This window comes from Siphateles boraxobius, unplaced genomic scaffold, assembly GCF_051911475.1.
Source record: "Siphateles boraxobius isolate OS27281-9 unplaced genomic scaffold, OSU_SipBor_1 3, whole genome shotgun sequence".
In the NCBI taxonomy this organism is placed as follows: Eukaryota; Metazoa; Chordata; class Actinopteri; order Cypriniformes; family Leuciscidae; genus Siphateles; species Siphateles boraxobius.
Window position 1 is genome coordinate 16,364,907 of NW_027508919.1, and position 26,215 is coordinate 16,391,121.

Below are 26,215 nucleotides of genomic sequence, written 5' to 3' on the forward strand. Positions count from 1 at the left end.
ACAGACAGACTGGCTAACCACAAATGAGCCTGTGCTGAGAACAGAAGCAAGTGGAATTTGAATCCATCTTCCACATCGTACAAATTTTATATAATTAAGTTGCATAACTTGTGTAGGTAAAAAGGTGAATTTTAAATGTCATTTTCTTTCATATTCAAATTCAGTGTGATTCTTACATCTCTCTTGTTGTGTGTTGAGAATGAATAAAAAAAAAAAAAAAATTGGCCAGATTTTGCAACTAAAGTGATTGTACAGAACAGATTGAATAGAAAAGTAACCAACCTCACTCCAGACCAGCATGGTGCCAAAGATAACCTGTAGGCCGTCAAAAAAGTTATCACCAATGATGATGACTGTGGCACCCCCTGTTGTCCAGCCTTCACTGGGACTGATGGCCTTAATGCAAGGAGTAGCTGTTTTAGAGAAAGAAGAATAGGAACAAATGAGTGAAACAGTGGCTCACCGTATACAATTAACAGCTTGTTTTCTTGAAAAGGCATATGAAATATAGATTAATTATGGCTATATGTATTTGCATGTGTACACATCAGGACACCTGTAAAGTGATTATATGAAAATAATGTCAAGAAGCATGAGAATAAACATCTGGAAGCAGCAAGCACATCATCACTCGTGTGCATCACCTGTGACATCATTTCATGCACAGACTAAATTCTAAGGAAATAAATGTAAAGCTGTGCAACTGATTTCTTCCTGATTCCGGCAAATAGATTTATGAGCCACACTCTATTAGGAAGCTTTAGGCACAGCTTAATGACAAGTGACTGACTCATTAGAGTCGTCACATATGATTAGACTGTGGCCATTCCTCTGCGCAGTCCCCATATGCTTCCTGACAGCGGTGCGAGCATGAGAGATGACGCTCGCTCACCGATCATTTATCTCAATCTACCCTGTATAGTAGCATGATTCACTGCTGTGGTTGCCTGGAAATCTCCTGCAACCTAACCATGATCATCTCTAGTAGTGTTTTGGGATCTTTAGATTGTCACATGGAGGAACACAACTCGAAATCAGAGAGTGGAGTGGAGCGACAGCAATTTCTCCACCCCGCTCACCCCGCTCACTGATGAGAGAAAGTTCACTCCAAATCAACTCCATAGCTTAAAACTGCACTGTTACAGCTCAGCCGTAAAGTCTCTCTTTACTCTCTTCTCTGTTTCCCATACTGATATTGATAGAGATTATATAAATGTATATAATAAACATATCAGTTGTATTATTAATATAATTTAATATAATTATGTTTTATGCATAATGTTGGATATTTAATTGTGCATGCCCGTTTCCCCCAATTATTATATTTTGATTGCCTTTGCTATTATATATATATATATATATATATATATATATATATTTGTTGATTTTTAAAAAAAACTTGTTTAATATGTACATTTAATTAATTTATTATTGAAATTAAAGTAAATTATTCAATTAAAAAAGTATATTACAATATTTAATTTAAATTAATTGTTAAATGTAATCTTTAGCGAGTCTCAAAATTATTATGTACATTATAAATTTGTAATGCCTAAATCTACTTTTAGCAATCTAAAATGATTGAGTTTAATTTTAATGTTTATTTTAAATTTATTTAGTCAAAATAGTGTTACATTTTAATATCATCGATTTATCAGACATAGAAGAAGATAGAACATTTAAAGAATGTTGGTGACCAGACAGTTCATGGTAGCCATTGACTTCCATAGTACTTTTTTCCTACTATGGAAGTCAATGGCTACCTTCAACTGACTGGTCAACAACAGTCTATAAAATATATTCTTTTGTGTTCAGCAGAAGGAAGAAGCTCATTCAGGTTTGGAATAAATTGAGGGTGAGTAAGTGATGACAAAATTGTCCTTTTTGGGTAAACTATCCCTTTAACATTGTTTCTACAATAATATTACACAATAATTAAGTTGCATATTGTAGACAAAAAGGTGCATTTTTAATAACATTTTTATTGTATTCAAATTCAGTTTGACCCAGGTCTCAAATCTCTGTTGTTGTTTTGTCCTTTTTACATTGTTTCTTCAATATCATCACACAAATTTCCAGGAAAAAAAAAAAATTCTTACATGGTATGCTAATGATGGAGTGTCATCGGAGCAAGTTTGGAGAAGGAGAAAACCCTGCTCCTAACTCCTGGCAAAACCGTGCGACTCCACTTTCACTCCGCACAACTTACACATTCTGGTCCAAAGACTAAGAATCAGTTGACGAAACTGAGTCCAGGAAAAAAACATGGCGACAGGACACCCGACCCCCTGGTGCTCTGCTTATGAAAGGCGTAATTCCCCTCTGCCTTTGTTTTAGTCATGGACATAATTAATGAAATCTGAGGGTCAGACTGGAAAAGATCAGTCAGTGATGAGTGTACAATAGCAGCACTCCTCCCTCCAACCCCTCCTTCCTTCCCCTCTGGCAGTGGCAGGAGAACACGAATGCTAATTCCACTTGATTATACACACACCTTTATTAAATATTACACTGACCCCATGTGTGCCCAGGGAGGGAGGGGGCCAGGTGCGAGCGCTTGTTTTATGACACTCGTGCAAATGTCACGAGTGCCGGAGTTCGCCAGGCACAGAGAAATCCGGAGTCCTTACAGCAGTCGATCAAAAGGCCAGGCGCCCTGGGACACTGAGAAAACAGCAGCCAGCCATAAAAATTCAACACCTTAATGAGTTTAAATTTCATTTCAGCATGTTGAACTTTGGCACCGGATTCTAAAGCTCGGTGTCTCACTGAAGACGCTTTAACCGACTAATTACTGCTGTTCCAATTTGCTGCTGAATTTAAATAGAAGGAAAAGACATGAGGGAGGGAAAAAAGGAAAAGTAAGGGTCCTCTGAGGCAGCTGTCGGAGGCAGAGAACGGGAGAGGCTGTCTCTGTTGTCCTCTGTGACTCTGGTAGGGGGACTAAGCACACATCCTTTAACAAGCGTTACACACGGCTCTGACTGCAGGCAGGACCCCTGGGAGAGGGTAGGGGTCTACACTCAACGCACGTGTGATAGTGTACCTAACTGAGGCAGTTGAACGGTGAAGGCAGATGGCCTGTGTATACGAGGCGCTCGGTTCTGCTGATAGGACCTGAACTGAGATGAGACGAGGCTGTAGACCTCACTCGCACAGCTTAAACTGGTGTGTGTCAGCCATCGGCGATGCCTTGGGAAGAGCTAGCATAGATAATTGCAGGGGAAAATGGTCTGGGGAACGGTGTTGGGGAAGCAGGTTTCAACTATCAAGCTACAAGAAAAAATGTAATCTAATTTAAACTACAGTCATGCTACCCTTTTGAGAAAGTAGTTAGCTCCACAACAAGCTGTTGATAAAAAGAAGCTAGGCACACTACCGTTCAAAAGTTTGGGGTCGTTAAGATTTTAAAAATGTTTTTGAAAGAAGTCTCTTATGAACACCAAGGATGCATTTATTTGATAAAAAATACAGTGAAAACAGATATATTGTAAAATATTACAGTTTAAAATTGTCAGCATCATTAGGCAAGTCCTTAGCGTCACATGATCCTTTAGAAATCATTCTAATATGCTGATTTGATGCCCAAGAAACATTTCTTGTTTGTTTGTTTTTTTCACACAAAAAAAAAACATTTGTGCTGCTTAATCTTTTTCTGTGGAAACTGACACATTTTTTTCAGGATTATTTGATAAATAGAAACAACATTTACTTGAAATATATGTATTGTAACTATCAATGTCTTTACTGTCACTTGAATACATCCTTGCCGAATAAAATTATTTCTTTAAAAAAGAATGTTACTGACCCCAAACTTTTGAACAATACTTTACATTTAAGGTTTATATTTATTTATTTATGCAAACACAGCTGTATTTATCTGGAACAAACCAATGGGGATCTCAAATAGCATTACACAGCATTTTGATTTTTTAATACTACTTGATATAGAATATTTCCTATTTTTCATCTCTGCATTTTATCTGTGTACATTTTTATTTAATCATAAAACATATTATACAGCAACAGCAGAATTTCTGTTTTATGAGTGTGAAATCACTTTTTGTGTAAGTTAAAGACTTTTTATATCCATGTTAAATATAGAAATGCTAAGTAATGACAATATTTAAAACAGCAACATACGTACAGTATAGTGATACATCTGTGGAATACTTCTTTATCTTCCAGGATTCAGATTTACAGAGTCCTTTTGATATTAAATGTTTTCCTGAAGGTATATTGCAATTTAAATAGGGAATTACATCTTTTAGATTAAGGAACATGATTTTAAAGCATTTCAATAACCCCGAATATACAAATCAAATCTCCTTAGACTAACCAAGATGTCACAAATATTCTGTGCTCCAGCCATGTTGTAATTTTCATAAGTAAAGTAATCCACTTTGTGGCCTTGAGGACTTCCCCAGCTAGTCTTTTTTTGTATGAGCTGTGTTGTGTGTGACTGCTGGGCATAATGCAATTTGGCGGCGTGATAAACCAGGAGAGATGAAGAGGAATGTTGAAGCAATCTGTGATGGTAATCTTGGCCTAAAACGACTCTTTTGCAGGGTGCTGAAATTGTGCATGGATTAAGCAGATGGTGGTATGGGAATCCATCTGATAGGATTAAACTTTGGTGCCTCCTCTGTCGCCATCTGTTCCCTTACGCTGCATGCATGCATATGCGCGCTCACTTTTACACACATCTCAGATACAAGCACAATAGCTTTCTCTTCAACAAACTTACATTCTCAAGCCCTGCAGACATCTATTTCCACTACAGTGCATTTGTGACATGACCTTACGTATTGGTGCCCTCACTTTACCCTCGTCTCCCCAGCCCAGAGCAATCAACACACATGCACACCATGTCTGACAGAACAGCCTCATTATCTGGAGGGGAGTGGAAATGTTCTGAAACTGACACAATAATAGAGTGGCCAAGCAGAGGTGAGTGAATGGATGTAAGCAGGCCATTTTTGCATATTTCGTGCTGATTTTTGTGGAAAAATCAACAGAATTCTTTGGAAGGGATTTAAATATGGTAAAATGTGGTAAAGTACGCTATTATTGGGAGCAAAAAGTATTATAAAATTAGCCAAAGTACTTAATAAGATCATAAACAAGGGGTGGGAATGTGTAGAACTGCAGTGAATGACAAGTGTTCCAATTTCAATTGGAATCTATCTAGTTATCACAGGAACTCTGTATTGAATTTTTAAGCTCTGACTTTGTGAGTTTCTGCATTGCCCTCCAAGAAATATATGCCTATATGTGCACATCAGGGGGTTATATCAGACATAATGAAGAATTACAGTATAAGCCTGTCTGTCTCAGGATTTATCCTATCCTTTCTTTTGGGAAAAAAAAAGAAAAGAAAATTCCCACAATTTTTCACATATGTTGAGGCTTTAGAAAACTGACTTTTTTATTTTTCACAGTGCAGTGGAAACTATGCTTAAAGACTGAAGACATCCCCAGGAGAATAGAGAGAACTTAATCATCAGCTTCATCATTATCAAATCATCATCATTCAAATCCTTAGTTTTTCATCATAGACAGAGGTTAACAGTCCAAGTGAAAAATGTGTTTTTCTCTAGAGTTATCCCAAACATAAATGAGAAAATGATTGGATTCGATTGCGACCAAATCATTGCTCACATCATGTCCACATGTTATTAGACAGATTTAGGAGGGCCGCACTATCAACCTGCAAGAGATGGAGGACAGCAGATAAAGGCCACATGTCGCTCAAAAAATAAATGCTCAGTGCTTAAGACTTAGAGGTCTCGTAAGACACATGTTCAAACCTAAAGAGAACAGGCCACTTGGGGAATGCTGCGTTCACTGCTCTTTTCTTAGCCTGCACAAATCTTAGTGGATTGTGGGTGCTTTGCTGCACTGCTACTGTTGGTACTGTATGCTGTTTGTTATTCAAATGAATGTCTGGTTAGCTCAAACCACCAGCAGTATCTGGCATCAGCATGACTTGTTAGTGGCATTAACACGACTGCAGGACACAGAGTTGCTAAATCAGAGTCACTATGATCTGATTGAATGGTCACAGTTGTCTTTCAATTCAAAGTATGCGCACATCCAATCAAGAGAAAACTGAGCTGAAATGCAAAATAACCGGCACACTGCTATTTCTGCTCCCAACGAAGTTTAATAAAAAACTGTTCGACCAACAGCGGTCTTCGTCAGGCAAATAACAAATAACAAATATCAACAACTTTTATATCAACATGATGAGCAATCACAATTCAGTGAATTAACCATTCATCCAGTAAACCAATGAAATCCAATGGAAAAATCCAAAGAAATTTTAATAAAGATATAAACAATATCTGCAAGAAAACGTTATACCGCAAAAAATAAATACATAAATAAATAAATTCATCATTAAAGTGTGGACACATTAGTGCAATATTTCAGGAAAAAAGATTCTTTTTAAATAGTTTAGTAATGTTTGAAACACAGCTGACCTCAATGTAAAATCGGTAAATTATCTTTTTTCTTACTCCATTTGAACTTTTTTCTTGTTTTAAGCCTAAGTCACACAAATTTTAGTGACGTTTATTCTGAAAACAAGAAGATACAATTTTCCAATGGGCTAGAACATATCTATTGTCTTACTGTACTGAACCCACTTTTTTAAAAATAAACCTTTAAGGATATTTACATACTTTTAATGGATAACAAGAAAAACAATTATTGAATAAAAACTTGCCGTGTGTATTACCATTTTTCCCATTAGCAAAGCATTAAACTCAAGGGTTCTTCAGTGGGACTGACCCGGTTGTATTTGTTAGTTTTTTGCATTTGAACTCGACCGCGCATAAGCACCACCGCTCAAGATGTTCGCCACTAGCCCATATCTGCAATGATGTTTAACTTTTTTTTAAGTGTGATTATTTTGTTCAATATTTAAACCAGAGACAACTGTAAGTAAGCCATTGGTAGGTTGATTTCCCTGGAAAGAGTGAACATCATGAGTCTGTAAGGCTCAGATCCTACTTTTGTCCCGATCAGACAGAACAATCTTTTCTTCTGACCAATCGAATATGGGGGAGGGTTCAGAAAAAGTGAAATCACTAGTTTTGCAATACCATTTGTTTACACCTGTTGGGTAGAAATTGCACAATTCAGCTTTAAACTGTCTAAGTTGATGGAAAGGAACAAGGCAGTGCTAGCCATGATTGGCAACCATCTGTGCGCCTATGTAGCAAAACCTTGAAACTACGTGGAGTGGGACAAAGTGGCTTAGTTTTGCTGAGTGTGCTAGGGACGTTAGCTGTGTGCAAATAAAATACTTTGTTGTGGGGAAAAGTACAATGCAGGATTTTACAACGGGAATTACACAGACATTACAGACATGTAACTCTTTTGTATTTTATTACTTCTGTTTCCCCTTATTCCCAAACTTCTCAACAAAACGCTCACCGTGTTCCAGGTATGATGGAGTTCCTTCAGACGGGTCCAGCCTGCGAGCTCTACGTCCATGTTTAGAGTTATTGTGTACAAACATGTTATCAGACACAGCCAGGACGTGTCCGTCCACATTGACCGTCGTAGACACCACCACCTGCAGAAGACGAATTATGACTGCACTTCACTTGACCCACAAAGACACACTCTTGTCCTTGTATACAAATGAATAAGCAGCTCAAACAAACAGCTGAAGTGTTGGAGCAGCACAAACACACCGTATGCGTGTAATCGCTGACTGTTAAATTGACATACAGGCACTTTTCACCAGAGAGCCTGGAACCATGACAGCAGCTAACAGCTCTCACGGAGCTGAAGTCATAGACTAGAGGTGTCTCACAGCAACTGAGGAGCCTCTTGATTTAAATGGCTCTCAGGCTTTGAGAGGTCTCTCAATCTCAAGAGAGGAAGAGGCTTGATGAGACTTGGCAAACACCACTTACATTATCCCTGTTCTGGGCAGCCACTTCATTCGCTCAAAGCTTCTTTTTTCTCTCTCGACTCTCCATCAGTATTTCTTTATATGTTCTCAAGTACTCACATTTTATCAGTTAAGAAACCATTATTTGGCCTCAAATTACTACTACATTTTTAGTGAAATAGTCAGTGTTCAATTGAATATGTTAATTCAGAGTATTTAATAATATAATAATAATAAAAATATATAATTTTATATATAATATGTATAGCCAATCTTTGTAATATCTATTTAATACTTTTCTAATCTAATGTCTTTGAAAGATTTTTTTTAGAATACATTGATAAATGTGTTTTATTGTGATTATTTGATTATCATGTAATTAATTCAATGTAGATTAATAGTAAAATAACATTTTTTTAAATATATTGTCCTATTTCCTATATGAATTACTTATCTGTTAAACAGTATGATAAATTAATTAATCATTATTATGATGATAATGATTGTAATGTTATTAAATGTTTTTATATCGTAACTGTTATAAACAATGTAAATGCAGCTTGTCCAGTCACATACATGACTAAAATGGCAATTGTGTCACTTTAGTTTGGAAGTGTGAGCAGAAAGGACGTGGTCCTACCTGAAAGCGCCGCATGTCTCGTGGGTTCCCTGCATTCTTTAGGCAGTTCTGGTTGCATTTGAGAAAGAATTTCAGGAAGAACCTGGAAAAACACAGAATAAGAGGATTTATGAGGTAAGGCCATTTTGTTCAAGACTCTGGCGGAGAGACTGAGGTAAAGATGGCAGGGTTGTGTGGTATTGACATTGACCACATAAGAGCTATGTTATGTGCCACCCCGCTATGAGGAGTTAACCTGCATCCTCCTACTTTCTGCATTCTTAAGGTCATAGCTACATACATATTCACAGTTACAATGAGTAACACACTGGTCTAGGAAATGAAGACCATCTGTCATGAGGCCAGAAACATGCCTGTCAGCTGAGTGAAAAGAAGAAAACAGGAGAAAGATCAGGAGAGATTGAAATGTGTTGTCAAATTCACCCCAAAGAGCACCCAGATTCACCATAGACACAAATGTTCTGTTGTAGGGTAACAATAGTAGATTCATTTCTGAATCCTTATGAACTATTATTAAGAAATGTATAAAGATGCTAGACGCATCTACTCACTGTATGTACTTGTGAGTATATAACTCGAAGTGATCAACTTCCCAGGGGAAAATCCAATATTGTGAATGTTACTGTGCATTTGTAAATTTTATCAATTAAATTAATAATGTGTCTCAAATTATTTCTAAATGTTTATCGTCTATGCATTTTAATAACAGTGTTTTAATGTTGAATCCAGTTGGCTTGTCAGATCTTGTATGGCTGTGACTCTCTGCGGTCTGAAACCTACAATATTAATGATCACAGTGGGATATCTCTCTTTTTTCTTCATTTCTGGTTTTCTGGTTCACTGCACTGGTATAGTTGAGAACCCACATCTGTCTGCAGCCTCTATCCACTATTATTATATTTGCTGCCTGTCACTACTTACACAGAGGCATTGACACCCCCACACAAACAGAAATTCTTCACTTACTATCAGTTGTCTGCTGGTCACAAAGTTACAATACAACCTGTTTGGGTAGTGACTATTGGATCTATATACCATCTTAAACTTAACAACAAACTTTGACTAACAATACCATAGACTCCTAGTGATTTTATAGACACTACTGTTTAAATTGATACTTTTACTCAAAAATTATGAATTATATCGATCAAAAGTCACAGTAAATATTTTTACATTGTTACAGAACTTGAAAGAAAATTATTAATAATTCAAATAAAATGGTGAGCATAAGAGACTGCTTTCAAAGAAATGAAGAATTATTACCAAATATCGACCCCTACTTTTGAACGCTAGTGTACAGCTATTTATAAACAACCCAAAAACCTAAACCTAAACTAACCCAAGCGCACAGTCTAACCATTTAAATTTTACAATAAAAAAATACAAAAAACATTTTTTTATTTAAATATATTTTTTACAATCAATGTCCCCCAATGGAGGTTGTCAGATTTAGCTCACTCCTAAAGACAAATTTTCTGCGAAGTATACCTAAATACGTATGTGTACACTAGTAAAATGTATGTGTAGATTTTTTTTGGTTTCTTTTAAAATAAATGCATACATATATACATATACATTTTTTTTTCATAAAGTTTGATTGCCTTAGGGGTGCTGTTAGATTTTGGGTTAAGGCTAGTCAGTAATAGCTCATATAAAAACAATAAAAGTCAGTGGAAAGCCCCACAATGACAGAAAAACAAATGTGTGTGTGTGTGTGTGTGTGTGTGTGTGTGTGTGTGTGTGTGTGTGTGTGTGTGTGTGTGTGTGTGTATCAGTGCAGTGCAGCTGACTTGTTAGCAATGAAGGAATGTAAGATGCATAGTCTGTGTGCACTAGCTGGGATTCATCTAGGATAAGCGGTCCAGGTCTCATCCTTTGCTCTTTAATCTATTGTTTGTGCCACCCCTCTAACATCTACAACATTACACATCCATGTGTGTCAAGCCATTCATCCCACTTTCAAGCCTTTGTACCTAGTAGCATATCAGATGGAAAATGCGTATGCATATGATTATATATACAGTAGTCAACATCTGAAGTGGAAGGCAAGAATGGGTATTGTTAAAAATTCATGTATAACTTCGATGAAAGCTTTTGATGCAATTCAAATGTTGCCTACTATATATGGGTTTTGTATGTAATTTGTATATGCTATATTTCATAGTGCGCAGTGGATTTATAGATCAGATCTAGCATTTGCAGCTCAGTGGGTGCATTGATAAAAACATGTTTGTGTGTGTGTTATCCACAGTGTTGTTTGGGTAAACAGATTAGTGCTACAGACCTCGTCTATAATATCATTTAAGAACTCTAAGCCGTGGCTTCTTCCCTGCTGATTCCCTCTGCCACTGACCCTGTCTGAGCTCTCCTGACCTGCCCCTTATTCTTCCACGCTTTCGCTTTCCTTCTCTTTCTCCGTTTCCTGCTTTGTGTGGAGATAAGTCTGGGCTTAACCTCATCGCTGACATCACGCTCTCATAGTCCTCCTAAATCCCCTGCAAAACCCTGGGTGCCCTCACTTTAGGAAGACATCCTTTGTCTTTCTTTCCCTCCGCTCCACAGATTTGTCCTTCTGGTCTCCTAACCGCACGCCACGTTCACATAAACACTCACTCATAGTTTTTAGAGCCCTCATTCACATGTGTAATGTGTATATAGTTTGACTTTGTTGACCCCGTAGCTCCATTAGCATTAGCAAGAGTACTACGATGTCTGCCGAACAGGGAGGGTACATGTAATCACACTTGTAATGTTTATTAAAGTGCGTACTGTCCCCTCCGCAGGGCACTTCGGACAGGGACCTTATGCTTTTAGAAGAGATTGGACGGTGCACTGCAAATGGCACGACTAAGAGCACTTCAATTAGAGAGGGCTATTACCACAGTCAGCGTGAGGAAGAGGGCAACACTCCAAGTGTCTGATGGGTAGGACGAGTTTGAGTCAGAGCCTGACCTGTCATACTTACTGCTCTGCTCAATAACTCTTACATTGTACTTTTAGACACATCAGAGCGGATGCTAATGAAAGTGTAACTGAGATGAAAAGAATACAGATGATGGTGGAAGATTCACAAAATCCCATGCAGTGTTTATTGATCAACTACACAGGGATTTCAATATTATTTCTGTGATGGTAAAGCTGAATTTTCAGTATCATTTGCGCCAGCGTTCAGTGTCACATGAAACTGCTGATTTGCTGCTCAATAAAAAAATGTTCTTCTTCTTTTTTTACTTAATATTCTTTTAAAATTAAAATTTGCAATTTTTATTTATTTAAATTCATATAATTTCTCATAATCAAAAAGACAAAATGTAATGATAAATGATGGCTGTGCTGTTTAATATGAAAATAATTCTTATTTGTTTCTTGGACCACGGCCATGATAATGGCAATGATCACTTATGTGCTTTACACCCATGTGCAGCTACAAGGAATTAGCTTTTCCCTGTTTATTTTTATCAAACATTTTTTGTATTTTTCAGTTGATCTGCAGTGACTTCTGAGAAAGTGTATGTCTCCACTTACTGTGACGTGATGTATTGATGTAATATTGTTCCCTCTGCATTTTGCAGTGCCCTTAAGACTGAACAGAGACGGTCGAATACCCTATGAAGTTGCCTTAAAGTGAGGAGGTAAGAGGGAATGTCAGGGCGAAAAAGAAGGAGAGCAATGAATTAAAGCAGTAGTCGAGGACTGATGGGGTTGGTGTAGGCAGGGTTAATGTAATCCTCAACAAATTGACCTTTGACCTCAGTCTGTCAAGGGGTCACATCTGTCCGCTCAGCTCTGGCCCATTAATTAACTCTCCTGCAGATTCGCCTGACTCTGAAACTCAGCCGTTAAACCTTCTGTTCTCCTCAAATCTCAGCAGAGGAACGTTACACAAAAACGAAACCCGTTTTTTCTAGTCGACAAATTAAATATTTACAAAACATCCACCCAGAAAGTGGTCTTTAAAATCAGACACCCACTCAAAGTGCGACGATCAGAGAAAAATGCACTTTAATAAACAGAAAAGCATTTGTGAAAATTTCTGCTGCCCCTCATCGAGTTTGATTTGCTTCTAAAAAGCACATCAAATGAAATCAAATTGCCCCCCCCACCCATGTTTGCAATGATACTTGTAGCCCAAGTCACTAGCACTATTGATTTAAATGCATTTGACTGTAGCTGTGAGGGTGGTTTCAAATGAATGATAGTGGCGTGCGGAGAGAACGGCCGATCTGGAGTCAGCACTAACTGCGGCAGCATGGCATAAAAGCATGTGGCATGTGCGAGTATGGTATTACCCACACTCTCAGTAAATGAGACCAAGTCAACGGCACCAGCCATCAATTATTCAGAGGCTGAGATGGCAATTATGGCACTGAGCACAACCAACATGAATATTTTATGAAGGCTAACGCAGACCATAAGAGTGTGAGAGGGGGAGACTCAGAGAAAGAGAATACAAATGTGCCCATTTCTGGGAGACACAGTCAATGCCAGTTCTTGCCATAGAGCAACACTCAAAGTGCCATTCAGTATGGCATGATATCTCTCTTCATCTGCTCTCTCCTCACCTTACACCATCTTATCTTCATTCCAGTCTCCCAGAATGCCTCGGTGAGACAGCAGCATGGGCTGTCTTAATGGGACCAGGGGCAGATGTCCTCTCAAGGCAGCTCTCCATTACCTCTACTATGTGGGCATGATAGGAATGTTGCAGTTGTTTAAAACACAGAGTTTGAGTTGTGGCTAATTGAGTAAGGCGACACCATGTTGACGAGTGATAGGCTAATCTTCTGAGCGGCAGCGCTAAAGCCGGGCGGCCCTGTAACTCGCTGTCCGTTTCAGCCTCTGTTTGTCATTCACTCCATCTCTCTTTTACCCCCCCCCCCTAGAAAAACATATTGCTCATGCTTTGAAAATATACACGTGCATCGGTTAGCCTCCCTCCTGAATGTACTCGGAATTTTCCCGTAAATCCTTCAAGACGAGATACTGCAAATAAAATAATAATAACACAGAGTAGAACAATCTGACAGCTACAAGTCTAACCTTCCCCTTTCTCCGCCTTCAGGCAAGCTGAGACCAGTAGGTATGTTGTGCTGACAGCTCTAAAATTGCTTACAATACACATCTCCAAAAGATCTGTCCCAGGCAACAAAAAAAAAAAGAAAGAAGAAATATCACCGGCTTGCTTAGCTGGTCTTTCAGATGTCTTATTTTTCCCTCCTCCCTCCATTTATTATGGCTGGATTTCTGCACTGGCCTGCGAGTTTGGTGCCAAATGCAACCGAAGAACTATTTCAGAAAGAGAGAGAGAGAGAAAGAAGAAACTGCGAGCGAGCAAAGAGAATTCTCTTATCATAACATCATAGCAGAAGAATTTGCACTCTCTGTCTTCCATTGTCTACAAATGCTTCCTCAGAGTGAATCAGTCTTGAGTGTTTTTTTTTTTTTTGTAGCATTATTTATTTTTAGATCTATTTTGGTGAATGTGTGTGAATGTTTTGGTACACAGAATGTATTTATTTATTTATTTCAAAAAAGTTGGGTTTTGAGATCGCGTAACCAACCAAATAGCATTTGCTTCATGGTTAACCCTCCTCTAGTGGAATAAATGAGTCACGGCTGACTGAGAATAGCAGTTTCTTCAATGGCATCACATGGCATTGCATTTGCATTATGCTGTATCCATGCCACTAGTTGTCAGTACAAGTCCAAGATGACTGCACTGGTCAGCTAAACATTAAAAAAGAATTCCTTTGAAGGATCATAGTAAATTGTACTCTGCTCCAGCGAGTACAATTAATGAGGCCTGTTCTTCTCACTATGCTGAAGTTCTTGACAATTAACTGTTTTGAATTGCTGCATTTTCTCCCTTTGACAATCCATTGGAGTCTTATATCATTACTACCTGGGCTGTGTCGATTTAAGAGCAATGCAATAAATGGAAGACGCACCCTTTACGAAATAACAATAAAGAGTTGAGTGAGACAGAAAGAGTGAACGAGAGACAATGAACGGGAAAGAGGAGAGCGAGGAGAGAAATTTCACATCAGACAGCGGGACCAGACCCAAGAGACGAGTGCAGTGTAGATGGGAGAATTATTTTACATAATAAATGCTTCAAATCCAAGCCTGTAATTGATAGCTGAAGCCCGGCAACGATGTGCAGCCACCACACATGGGTTTTGGGGAGCTGTCAATCAAGTGCTGCCACTGGAGGAGGGATAATGATTGTCATATGACAACTGCCTGATTTAATGTAATCATTACAGCTAAAGCTATTGTTTACAAGTGTCAGTGGAGGTGTGTGAGAGAGCAGACCAGCAGTACTACAGCAGGCGTTGATGTAATAACTTAAACTTCAGTTCATTAGCGGAGGGTTTTGAGAATGGAAGTGTATATAACTGCTCCGACTCCCAGTTTGCAGCTGTTTTTATGCTGAGATTTACACATTAAACCCTTCCGTCTTCTGGCTTAATGGATATAATTGACTAATTCAGCACAAATGACCCAAGTTTTAGCTAATCATACAGAAAGCTATGGACAAATAGATATATTTTCTTTAAACAGCCTCTGTGCATTGGCCGTGTACATAAGGCACAAATTAATTGCACCGCTCAGAGGGAAATACAAGATCCCACACAATAGATTCAACGCAATGTGAACTGCACAAATAAAGCATCTAAGTGGAAAGTAAAAAAGGTATATTAAATTCATTCTGTTGTGCATAATTTACAAATCTTAAACTAAATTTACAAGAAAAGAGAGAAAGGGAGAGCGGGAAAGAGACACACAGAGAGGGAGACCACCCTCCTGTATATTTCAGAGGCTGTAGGCAAACATCTCAATAATTCATGATGGAGAGATTGATTTTTTTTCCTTTGGCGAGAGGCAGCAGATGTGGCAGGGATGAAGGAAGGGAGGGATGGATGGAGGGAGGAAGGGAATGTAATGGAGGGGTGGTGGAGGGACAGCGCAGGCCTGAGGGTCAGCAGCCAGTGGGATCATTAGACCGCCTGCTTTCTGTGTGAAGACTGGAGCTTTACAGCACACTGTTACTCGCTGCCAAAGTGCTCCAACAAACTGGCCTGAGTAATACTTAGCTACTCACACATCCCTATATTCCCTAAACAAACACCGGAACAGAAGGATGCGGTCAGATTAACCTCAAAGGAATATTGTTTTTTGACCTAATTCTATGAATCTGATGATCATCAAAATATCGATTTTCGATTCAAAACAGTGCTATATGTATAGATACAGTACATCATATTCCTTTCTGATATGTTTGTGTAAGTAAAGCTTACTTTTTAGCCATAAATTATTATTTATTATAATTTTGCACAGGCGTAATGAGAACACTTTACAATAATATGGTTCAATTCGTAATTATAATTAGTTATTGCAGTAGGTATCATGAACTAACAATGACATTTTCAATATATTTTTAACAGCATTTAGGTTACATTAATTTTTGAATGTTGTATTTTTGATTATTGTTGATTATTGTTTTCTTGTTGATTAATTTGATTCAAAATGTATTACTACATGTATAAATTAACATTAACCTAGATTAATAGATGGGTATGATTATTATTCATTGTATTATTTATTGTTATTTTAAGTTATTTCAAGCTATTGCGATTAAATAAGTGTAATACACTGCGTTGTATGCTAAGTCTTTCCATCTAATTACTTGTTGAATGACTGACGAAAAAAGATAATTTCTTACCAGCCAACTAATAAGATATACCCCATGAAATCATTATCGGTGTTAATTAAAGTAGGCTTTTAGTGCATGTGTATACACATGGCATGGCATAGCCATCTATACAGAAGTGCATCTCTAAAAATTGGCAGTTTTTTTTTTTTTTTTTGCATTTAAAATTTACGCTATTGGCTCTAACTGACAATAATTATTGTTTAAGGCTTTGGCATGATTTCATTTTTAAGATTATTTGGCCCATACTGGTATAAAAAAAATAGAATGACTTTGCAAAAAAGCATAGAACTAGTCTATGAAAAATGTATAGCATGGAAGAGGAGAAGCTCTGAGGGTCCAGCTAGAGCGGGACGGCACTCGTTTACAGTGCTTTGATATAGAAATGATGAGGTTAGAGAAAAGAGCAGAGCAGAGAGAAATGTAAAGGAGGGACTCTGTTCCCCCTCGCATGTCTGATGGAATCAACTCTCTGTGGGTGTGACGGGACGGCAGGTGAGGCTTTGAGAGCGAGCGACATCCTTTTGTCATCGCCTGCTCTCACAAATAATTCATGGCATCAGAGGGAAGGGGAGCAAGGGAGGCGTATTGACAGCTACCACTTCTACTTGCCTTCACCTGTCTTATCCAGTCACCCGCAGATAGGACGCAAAGGACAGAGGGACCTTTTCACGGAGAACGAGTGCGCTGCCTTTCTCTTCCACTGACCTAATTAGAACTCTCTCGCTCCCTGCCTACGTCTCCTCTCATCCGGCGTGTCCCACTAAAACCTAATCGCTCTTTTAACCCACGACAAAGGGGGTCCAGGTGCAGATGTAAAATGCCACGGGGAAAATTTAAAGACAAATTTAGACTCTCTGCTTTCAAACTAAATGTATTTAGCTGTTAATTATGCCAGTTTATTCAATCTATCGCTAATTAATCAGGGTATGACATGAGAACCTGGAAGTCTAATTCGCCGATAGAGTTTTAAATTTAAGTTGTAGAACAAAATATCAAAGTATAGTCAAGTTATGTTTACCAGAGGCTTTATTTTAAACATGAATCGAAAAAATATATATAAATGATAAAACCCCATAGGAAAATCTTCTGGGTTCTGACGTCATACCTGCACAAATCTCTTCTGTTTGCTTGATCGTAGGTGTTGTATACACTCTTAAAAACAAAGATTCTTTATTAGAACCTTTACATTGCACAAAAGAGTGGAAAAGGGTTCTTCTTATTCACATACACAAAAAAAAAATGGTTCTGAAAACTGGGGGAAACCGAAATGGTTTTACTATGGTATTGCTGAAAAAGAAAACACTTTTGGAACCTTTATTTTTAAGCGTGTAGTGTATTCAAAAGCCTGAGCAGGGGAAAAAGATGTGCAAAAGTGGGATTTGTGTCTCTATTAGTGCTCTTGAGCGGGTGACTACGAGGTGAAGTGTCTCTGCAGCCTGGTAATCTGCTCCTGATAATTTATTATTTACATTATATTAGACAACGGCGCGCAGTCAGACGGAAGCACTACAAAACTGCAGCATATTGATTTTAACAGCGCACTGTCTGCAGCGATTTGTGGCGGCATAGGGGCTGTCGCCGAGTGCCAGCCTCGCAGGATCACAGGGACAGGATGCCACTGTGCTACATGCTAATGCGCACTTTAAACATTTAACACTAGGAGGTGCTGTAATTGCTATGACAGCTGACAGGTGACCAGCAGAGTGTAACATACACTGCTGTCTCTCCCCTCCTCCTCCTAACGACAGCGTTTCGCTCCTTCTCGCTAGTCTCTTTGGGTTGAACCCTGCTCTCTCAATCTCTCCGGAAAAGGAGGGATGAAAGTTGTGATTCTCTATTCTGCTTGAACGAAGTGGCTAATTAGAAGAGGAGGATTATGGGCCGCAAGATAAGAAGAGACATTTTTCACTAGTCCAAGATAGATAGTGCCCACAGTAGCGTGCTGAAGGTGCCGCCACCTTTTCATTAGCATCTCCGTTAATTACTGGTTCCGGGCTGTTTGGAGTTAGCATCATTAGCCCGATAGTGCTGGAAATATTAGTACAGCAAATTGGTATGGTTTTCGATTGGGTTAAAAAGGAAAACATTCAACCTTCATATAAAGAGGGTTGAGCTTTATTAAATTAGCCTCCTGCAAATGAGTACAGTTTGCCCTATCATGCCTCCCAGCACAAATTTACCAAAATAATTACACAGCCGGGCTGCCGATGCAGTCATATTTTAATAATCTCACTTTCTCGCTTTCATTAAATTAAGATGGGGTTTATGTGTCACTTTGGTACAATTAAACACACAATCACAACCTGAGAAAAGCGCTAACATCAAAGTGGTAATAACTTTAAAATAATCCCTGTAGCGACCAAAATTATTACACTAGATATAATAAACATCTTGGTAATTGCAGCAGTATGGCATCCTCAGTGGGACATTTTTTTGATCTGCGGTACAAGGCGCGTCAAGATAAAAATACAGAGCGGAGAGAGGAGGGGCCAGAAGGAGCCGAGAGACAAGAGCTCTAATTATAAGAACATGAAACACTTCCTAAATAGCTACTAAATGAGCAAACCAAATGAGTCTGGTGATATTACAGTTTAAAATACACTTTAGACAAGTTGGCCTGGTTAAAAGAAACTTTCATAAGACACAAATGCAACTATAATCAGCTGTAAAAAAAATTTTGGATTGGAAAATAATGTAGGAATAATGAAAATAATGGGATTACTAGGTTTACAATGATATTAAAGAAAGCTACACATTTGGGATAAGCAGATGGAGGTCTGTTTCAGCCTTGGAGTAAAAAATATAAAAATAAATAAGGTGATTTTGAGATATGGTTTAAAATAAGAAATGAAGGCACAATTGTGAGATATAAAGTCATTTTGTGAGATATACAGGTACAATTGTGAGAAAGTTGCAGCTTCCATAAAGCATTCAAAAGCACACTTCCATAGGTAACTGCAGGTATTTTTTTTTTTCAATTAAATGCATTGGTTATTCAGCAAAGATGCATTAAAATTTCAAAAAGTGACAGAACAGACATTTATAATGTTACAAAATATTTCCACTTCAAATAAATGCTATTCTTCTGAACTTTCAAAGAATCATGAAAAACATTTTTTATCACGGTCTCCAGGAAAAAAAACATAAGAAAAGTTTCTTGATCAGCATATTAGAATGATTTCTAAAAGATCATGTGACTCTGAAGACTGGAGTAATGGCTGCTGGAACTTCAGCTTTGCATCACAGGAATAAGTTACATTTCAAAATGTATTAAAATAGAAAAGAGTCATTTTTAAATTGCAATATTATATACTATTTTACTGCATTTCTTACTGAGCATAAGAGACTTCTTTCGGTAAGAGACCGGCAATTTACCAGTAATGTGCTCTGTGTGAATGCAGAATGAAGATTACCGGTATGATCACGTACGAGGTCAGAATGTACTGACGTAAGAAGTCTGCTTTGAGCCGATAATAAAGTTCTGGAGATGACGTGATTATTCAGTGCTGTTTACAGTAAGTTTTTTAATATTTGAATATGCGCAAAATGATCATCTTTGACCCTTGCATTTTTTGCACTGTGTTGCACTCGAGAACCACCCTTCTTTTCCATTCATCAGTGTTGCGGCTCTACAGTTGGATATACTAATATGCATGTCTCGTGTTTTTAAGAGCAAAAACGCGTTCTGTTTGATCATACCCTAATGCCTTTCACTCAGACATAAACAAAATGTTGTCAAATTGAACAGACAGTGAAACTAAAGCGCTTCTCCTCATGCGGGCGGCTGAAGACAACGGCACGGAGTTTAAAGATCACTTCCGATGACTGACATCACAGAATTTACCGGTATTTTGCTGCTGATGTGTGAATGGTCTCTTACCGGTAAATACACAAATATGCTGTTCACACATGCAACAGCGTTCTGGCTTTTTACCGGTAAAAGTCATTCTGGCAATTTTAAGGTAATTTACCGGGATTGCTGTGTGAAAGGCGCTTTAGGCTCGTCTAGGGAGAGGTGGAAGTTTCAGGCCATCCCTTAAGTGGCCCTTGTTCCCTTTAGTATTTGACTCTCAAGCTGTGACCCGAGAACAAAGGTTCTTGATAACTTGCATCTATTTTACATATTAACCATAGGCGTATTAACAACAGAATATGATAAACTCTACTATAATCATCCAGCAAATCCACAAAATCAATAGGATTAATAGAGCATGTTGTGTGTCACTGAAGTTGCAGTGCACTAAAAACCTTATCTGATCCATATTAATGGCCCTTGAAGAATGGAGTTAACCTGTGGGATCCATCCTTCTCACCTCTCAATTAAAAGCTTCCCTCCCTCCCAACCACACATACACAAAGCTCAAGTGGTGCTCCATCTCTATTACCCAGAAGGCATTAGCCAGTCTGTTTCTTTATCCAATCAGATGGAGTTTCCATTCTCTTCTCTTCCCTGCCCAGTTCCTTTTTTGTTCCCCTCTGACAGTCTGTATAAATAGCTTGGGATGAAGTCATTCCTCAAGCACTGCTGGCAGGCCCTTTCATTATTTACAATATTTACTTCAGGGGGGAAGTCACGGCTTGCCGTCAGATTTATCTGTCTGAGAAATGAGCTCCGCTATGCAGATCATCTCCAGAACAAAAGCGACGCGCCGCCGTGTTGCGCTGCCACACTAATTTGGTTCATGAAGTGTGTAACACAGTCCTCTTTGGCAGAGGGGCTTCATTTGTCTCTGACTTTATTAAACTAATATATAACAATCTTCTTCGTGCTCAAAGCTCCGGCGCAGGGACTGCTTTACCTGAGCGGAACGCAACACTGAAGGCTGTTTCAGAGTAGAACTGCTATAGGAGGAAGTTATGATAGTAAACTTTATTCTTCAGAATTTTAAAAACTAAATTTAATTGTGACATAAACAGTAAATAAATACTGTTTAAACTTTTAATGTCTTTGAAATAAGTCCCAGTGCTGCATTTATTTGATCAAAACTACAGTAAATAAGTAATATTGTGAAATAGTCTTACAATTTTGTATTTCGTTTACAATTTTGTTTATTCCTGTAATTGCAAAGCTGAATTTTCAGCATCATTACTCCAGTCTTTAGCGTCACATGATCCTTCAGAAAGAAATCATTCTAATGTGATGATTTAGTGCTCATCAAACATTTCTTATAATTATCAATGTTTAATAGAAGTGCTGCTAAGTATTTTTATGAAAACCTTCATATTTTTTGGGGGGTATTATTTGATGAATATTAAGTTCAAAAGAAAATAACACTATTTATTTCAAATATATATATATATATATATATATATATATATATATATATATATATATATATATATATATATATATATATATATATATATATATATATATATATATATATATATATATTTTTTTTTTTACAATGTAAAAGTCTCTTAATCTTTGAGTAATTGAATGCATCCTTGCTCAAGAAAGGTGTTCTCTTAGTGACCCCAAACTTTTTAACACTAGTGTAAATACTGTATATGCTGGTGTACGAGCCAAAAAATATTATTATTATTATTTTACATTTTACAATTATGAAAGCACAAAAATACATAATATTAGAATTTTAAACACTATATAATATTCTGAAATATTTCACTCCATTTATTTGTGTGTGTGTGTGTGTGTGTGTGTGTGTGTGTGTGTGTGTGTGTGTGTGTGTGTGTGTGTGTGTGTGTGTGTGTGTGTGTGTGTGTGTGTGTGTGTGTGTGTGTGTGTGTGTGTGTGTGTGGGTGGGTGCGTGCGTGCGTGTGTGTGTGTTTAAAATAATTTTATTAAAAAAAATTGTCCAAACCAACTTTAAAGAATAGCAGAATCCTCAAATCAAAGTGTGGCAAAAAATAACAAAAAAAAACTCCTAAAGACCTTCAAGTATAGGTGAATAAACATTGATAGGAAGCAAGACTCAGCTGGAGGCTTCCACACATTTAAATAAAGTATAGGTGCATATATATAAATGTTCACTTGAACAGATATAATACATTTGAATAGAATCAAACTGAATATTCTGTAATATATCACAACAGCTAATTTATAACAGATAAAAACATTTTGTAGGCATTTTTATCACTTTCGGTGTCATTGTTGATCTGAGCCCTGGTTAAATTCTGACCCGGTCTATAATCTTCTAAGAAATATAATCATATCCACTTTTTGAGTACACTAAAACTTCTGAAGCACAAGGAGCAAAAAGCGTGGGAACTCTACAGTGCATGTGAAAGTGATGTGTGTCAAGAGAAGAACAATAATCAGACGGATGTGTCTATCATCACAAGGTAGTCTCAGATCCTGCCTCCCCCGCTGTTGGGCAGAACCCTGGGGAGGGTGTAAATTCAAACCACATGTTCGGCTTTCAGCTGCCACTCCACTAGCTGCGACCTACAACTCCTTCATCTGCTGCAGGAGCTGTGATTTTGGGGGGCTCGTCGGCATCTCGGGGGTCTCTTGAGGAGTTTCACACAAAAAATATATACCTCATTTTCCTGATAAAATGTCTTTCATAGTTTCAGCTCGTGCTTTGCATCTCGATACCCTACTCCACTTTTTTCTGTGAGTGTGTGTTTGGGTGGGGATGTTACCTGCATTCGGGGGCACAGGCCATGCATCACTGACACTTCATCTCAGTCTGACTGCCTTGTTTCCGTAGTGACCCCTTTCCCCTAGCTGCCTCACGGTATTATTTAAGGAGATTTATGAGGCAGTGTCCCGTGCCAGGAGCTACGGAGGCAGACGCCTCAGGGGCCGAGGCACAACGAAGGGGGCCCATTAATAACCCACAGCCAGGCCTTCGCTCCCAGTCTGGACCGTGGAGACTCGGTTCCTCCCCCTTTTGAGTGACCGTAGGCTAGCAGGCAGCGTTCGGTACCTGAGTCCCACACACAGAGGTGGGGTAACGGATCTGGCAAGCACGCGGGCCCCTGCCGAGGAGCTCCACAGAGCAGCCGCTTGTGATGGATGGGAGGAGGCAGATGCTATCTGAGCTCAGGCCATCTGTAAGAGCTCAGAGTAACAGTGGGGTCACCGACAGACAGCGCGGGAGAGAGAAAAAGGGGTGAGCCGTCCTAGTGTGTAGGATCACGTTAGGCACGTGTACCGGGCGGAAGGTGTGAGAGGGCATGTTGGCAATGCTAATGCTGTGTGAGAGAGTCAGGCTAGGTCGCTGTACTCACAAAGAGGGTGCTATGTACTTTGTCACAGAGGACACCAAAAGACACGCACACACATTTATTCAAGCCACACACACATGCTCAGACAGGCTGCCAATCAGTATCGGATAAAATACGGGAGGATGACACCAAATCTGATGTGAAAGTGGTAAGAAAGAGTGCACTGAGAGAGAGTATGCTGAACTGTATAGTAAGTCAGTGTGGCTGCATGTGACATGAGCGTGTAGCTGTCAATGGCTCGGCAGAGAGACTGGCAGGAAACACCTTCCATGTTAGCCCATGTCTATTTAAAAAGCAATGTTTTATTCAGCCACAACATCTCATTGCACTGAAAAATTTATCAGTCTGTGCTCTGTCTAATCCTGTCCTGTGTCAGGTAATTCCACTCTGTCTTTCTTTAAATATTTCTCAGGACAAAGTGGAGGGGCACTGGACTCATCATGTCACATTGATGGAGCCAGATAGTGGGAGTCTCGGACTCCTGGATTTAGAGCGCAATCCTCCAGTGGAAGCCCTAAAACCCCTTTTATGGCTAGTTTTGGTTTATAATGACATATTTGATAAGAATTACACCCTTAAGTATTGGTGCTGTTTTGTTAATTCAACTTCAATTGATGCTTTGCTAAGCTCCGCCCAGCTTAGTAACTGTAGCCAACTCAGCTTTTGAGAATGTCCCATTGGCACAGACTATAGATTTCCGTGAACGGCATGGTTTTCTGTAAAATGCACTCTTGCGTCAATATTATAAGTGACACAGAAGCAGTTAAATTGTGTTTAAAACTACTCAAACACAGATGCTATAGATTTACATTAGAAAAGAGCGAAAGCTTGTCATGAAAATTATTGTATATATTTTTTAAAAAAGTTTCTTATGCTCTCCAAGGGTGCATTTATTTGATCAAAAATACACTAAATAATGTGAAATATTATTACAATTAAAAATAACTTTTTTATTACCTACTTTTTATTATTCCATTTCTATTTTAAAATGTAATTTATTCCTGTGACGTCAAACTGAATTTTCAGCAGTCGTTTTTCCAGTGTTCAGTGTCACATGATCTTTCAAAAATCATTCTAATATGATGATTTGATGCTAAAGAAATTTTTTGTTAACGTGATCAATGTTGTACTTTTGTGGGAATTATAAAGTCTAAAATTGATTTGAAATTGACATCTCTTGTAGACTTTTACTGTCGTGTTAATCAATTTAATACTGAATAAAAAAACAAAAAATTGACTGACCCCAAACTTTTGAACAGTAGTGTAGGACCAGTAGTGTATTTAGCTACTGACCATAGTAACTTTTTAAGAAGAGACTAAGCTAAAATTCAATTTGATTGAAAACTCAAATGTGCAGGCCATCATTGCCATTCTATAATCTCTTTCACATCCCCATTCAGTGAACTTAAGGATAGGACTCATGCCAAAAACAAATATGTGAACATAAACGCTTTTAGCTGTAAAAGATGCATTCTATGCATTGATGCAAGGGGTGCTATAGCCAGTATTAGCATAAACTGCCTCATTCTGTCAGTTTTCACTTTTAGGTCATTTGTGTCATTCCAGAGCAACAGTTTGAAGAATTAGATGAAATAGATCTAAACTGTCAACATGTTCATAGCTAGCTGTGTGAACAGCAGCACATCCAGTTTAAAGGCACATGTATGTGAAGGTGATCTATCGCCCTCATGAGTACTAAAGTTTTTCCCCACCACAGTAACAATGCGTTGGTTAAGCATTCAAGTCTGTGTTTATGTACTTGAGTAGAACATGTTTCTGGAAGGTTTCTTCCAGTTGGAAAAGGGCTTCCCTGACATGACTGGACTTCAACCGGGCAACGGCCAAAGTACATAAAACTATATGACTGGTGAGCAGAATGAATGATATATGTACTGCTGAAAGAAAGATCTGTGTGTGTGTGTGTGTGTGTGTGTGTGTGTGTGTGTGTGTGTGTGTGTGTTTGTGTGTGTGTGTGTGTGTGTGTGTGTGTGTGTGTGTGTGTGTGTGTGTGTGTATGTGTGTGTGTGTGTGTGTGTGTGTGTGTGTGTGTGTGTGTGTGTGTGTGTGTAGCACGTAGTGCACAGGATTTAATTCTATGATGCCGTAAATAAATGCCTGTCAGAGTGATGGACATGCTTGGCAGACACGGCTGATTGAAACATTTCCTTTCTAAAGCAGTCCTCATAAATCTGAGACAGGCAAAGTGATGGCAATCGCACCAAGCCTCTCCCAAATGGGTGTGCCAATGCTGGACTGCTGCCAAAACCCTGAACCCCATTACCACCCAATACCCCACCCCAGGTCCCCTCTCTCCCTGCGGCCATGAGTAATGAAGAATGGCCTTGTCACCGGGCCACCGAAGACTGTCAATACTCTGCTGTCTAAGGGCAGGATCCGTTTCAGCATTACAAGCGCGCACACACACATAAAATCAGCACCCCTGCTAATTAAACACACCAGCAGCTGCGCTACGTTATTTCTTTTTAAGTGGCCCAGCACCCAGGGACACCCAGGCGCCCAGCCAGAACAACAGTCCAGGAACCGAGTAAAGCTATAGGGTGAACCATTGACCTGTCAGAGGGGCTTGACCTCTGCAAAGGAATCTAATAATGCTTTATTGCCATTGGACTGTGGTACTAGACTGAAATTTGCACTAATGCATTCATATTGGACGACGGCAGTTTGGGCGTGTAGTTTTTCTTCGCTTGAAGATGATGTATAAACACAGAAATGGTCTAAAATGTAGTATCTG

General features: G+C 38.6%; 1 protein-coding gene across 2 annotated transcripts in view; it reads right to left on the reverse strand.

Annotated features, from left to right (window-relative positions):
• ebf1a (EBF transcription factor 1a) overlaps positions 1-26,215 on the reverse strand; it is a 134,569-nt gene that overhangs the window by 41,287 nt on the left and 67,067 nt on the right. For both annotated transcript variants that reach the window (XM_077247986.1, XM_077247985.1), the window contains exons 7-9: positions 8,550-8,631; positions 7,444-7,585; positions 283-413 (exon numbers count right to left, since the gene is read on the reverse strand). In XM_077247986.1, the coding sequence (XP_077104101.1) occupies positions 283-413; positions 7,444-7,585; positions 8,550-8,631 (355 nt within the window). The remainder of the gene's footprint in view (positions 1-282; positions 414-7,443; positions 7,586-8,549; positions 8,632-26,215) is intronic.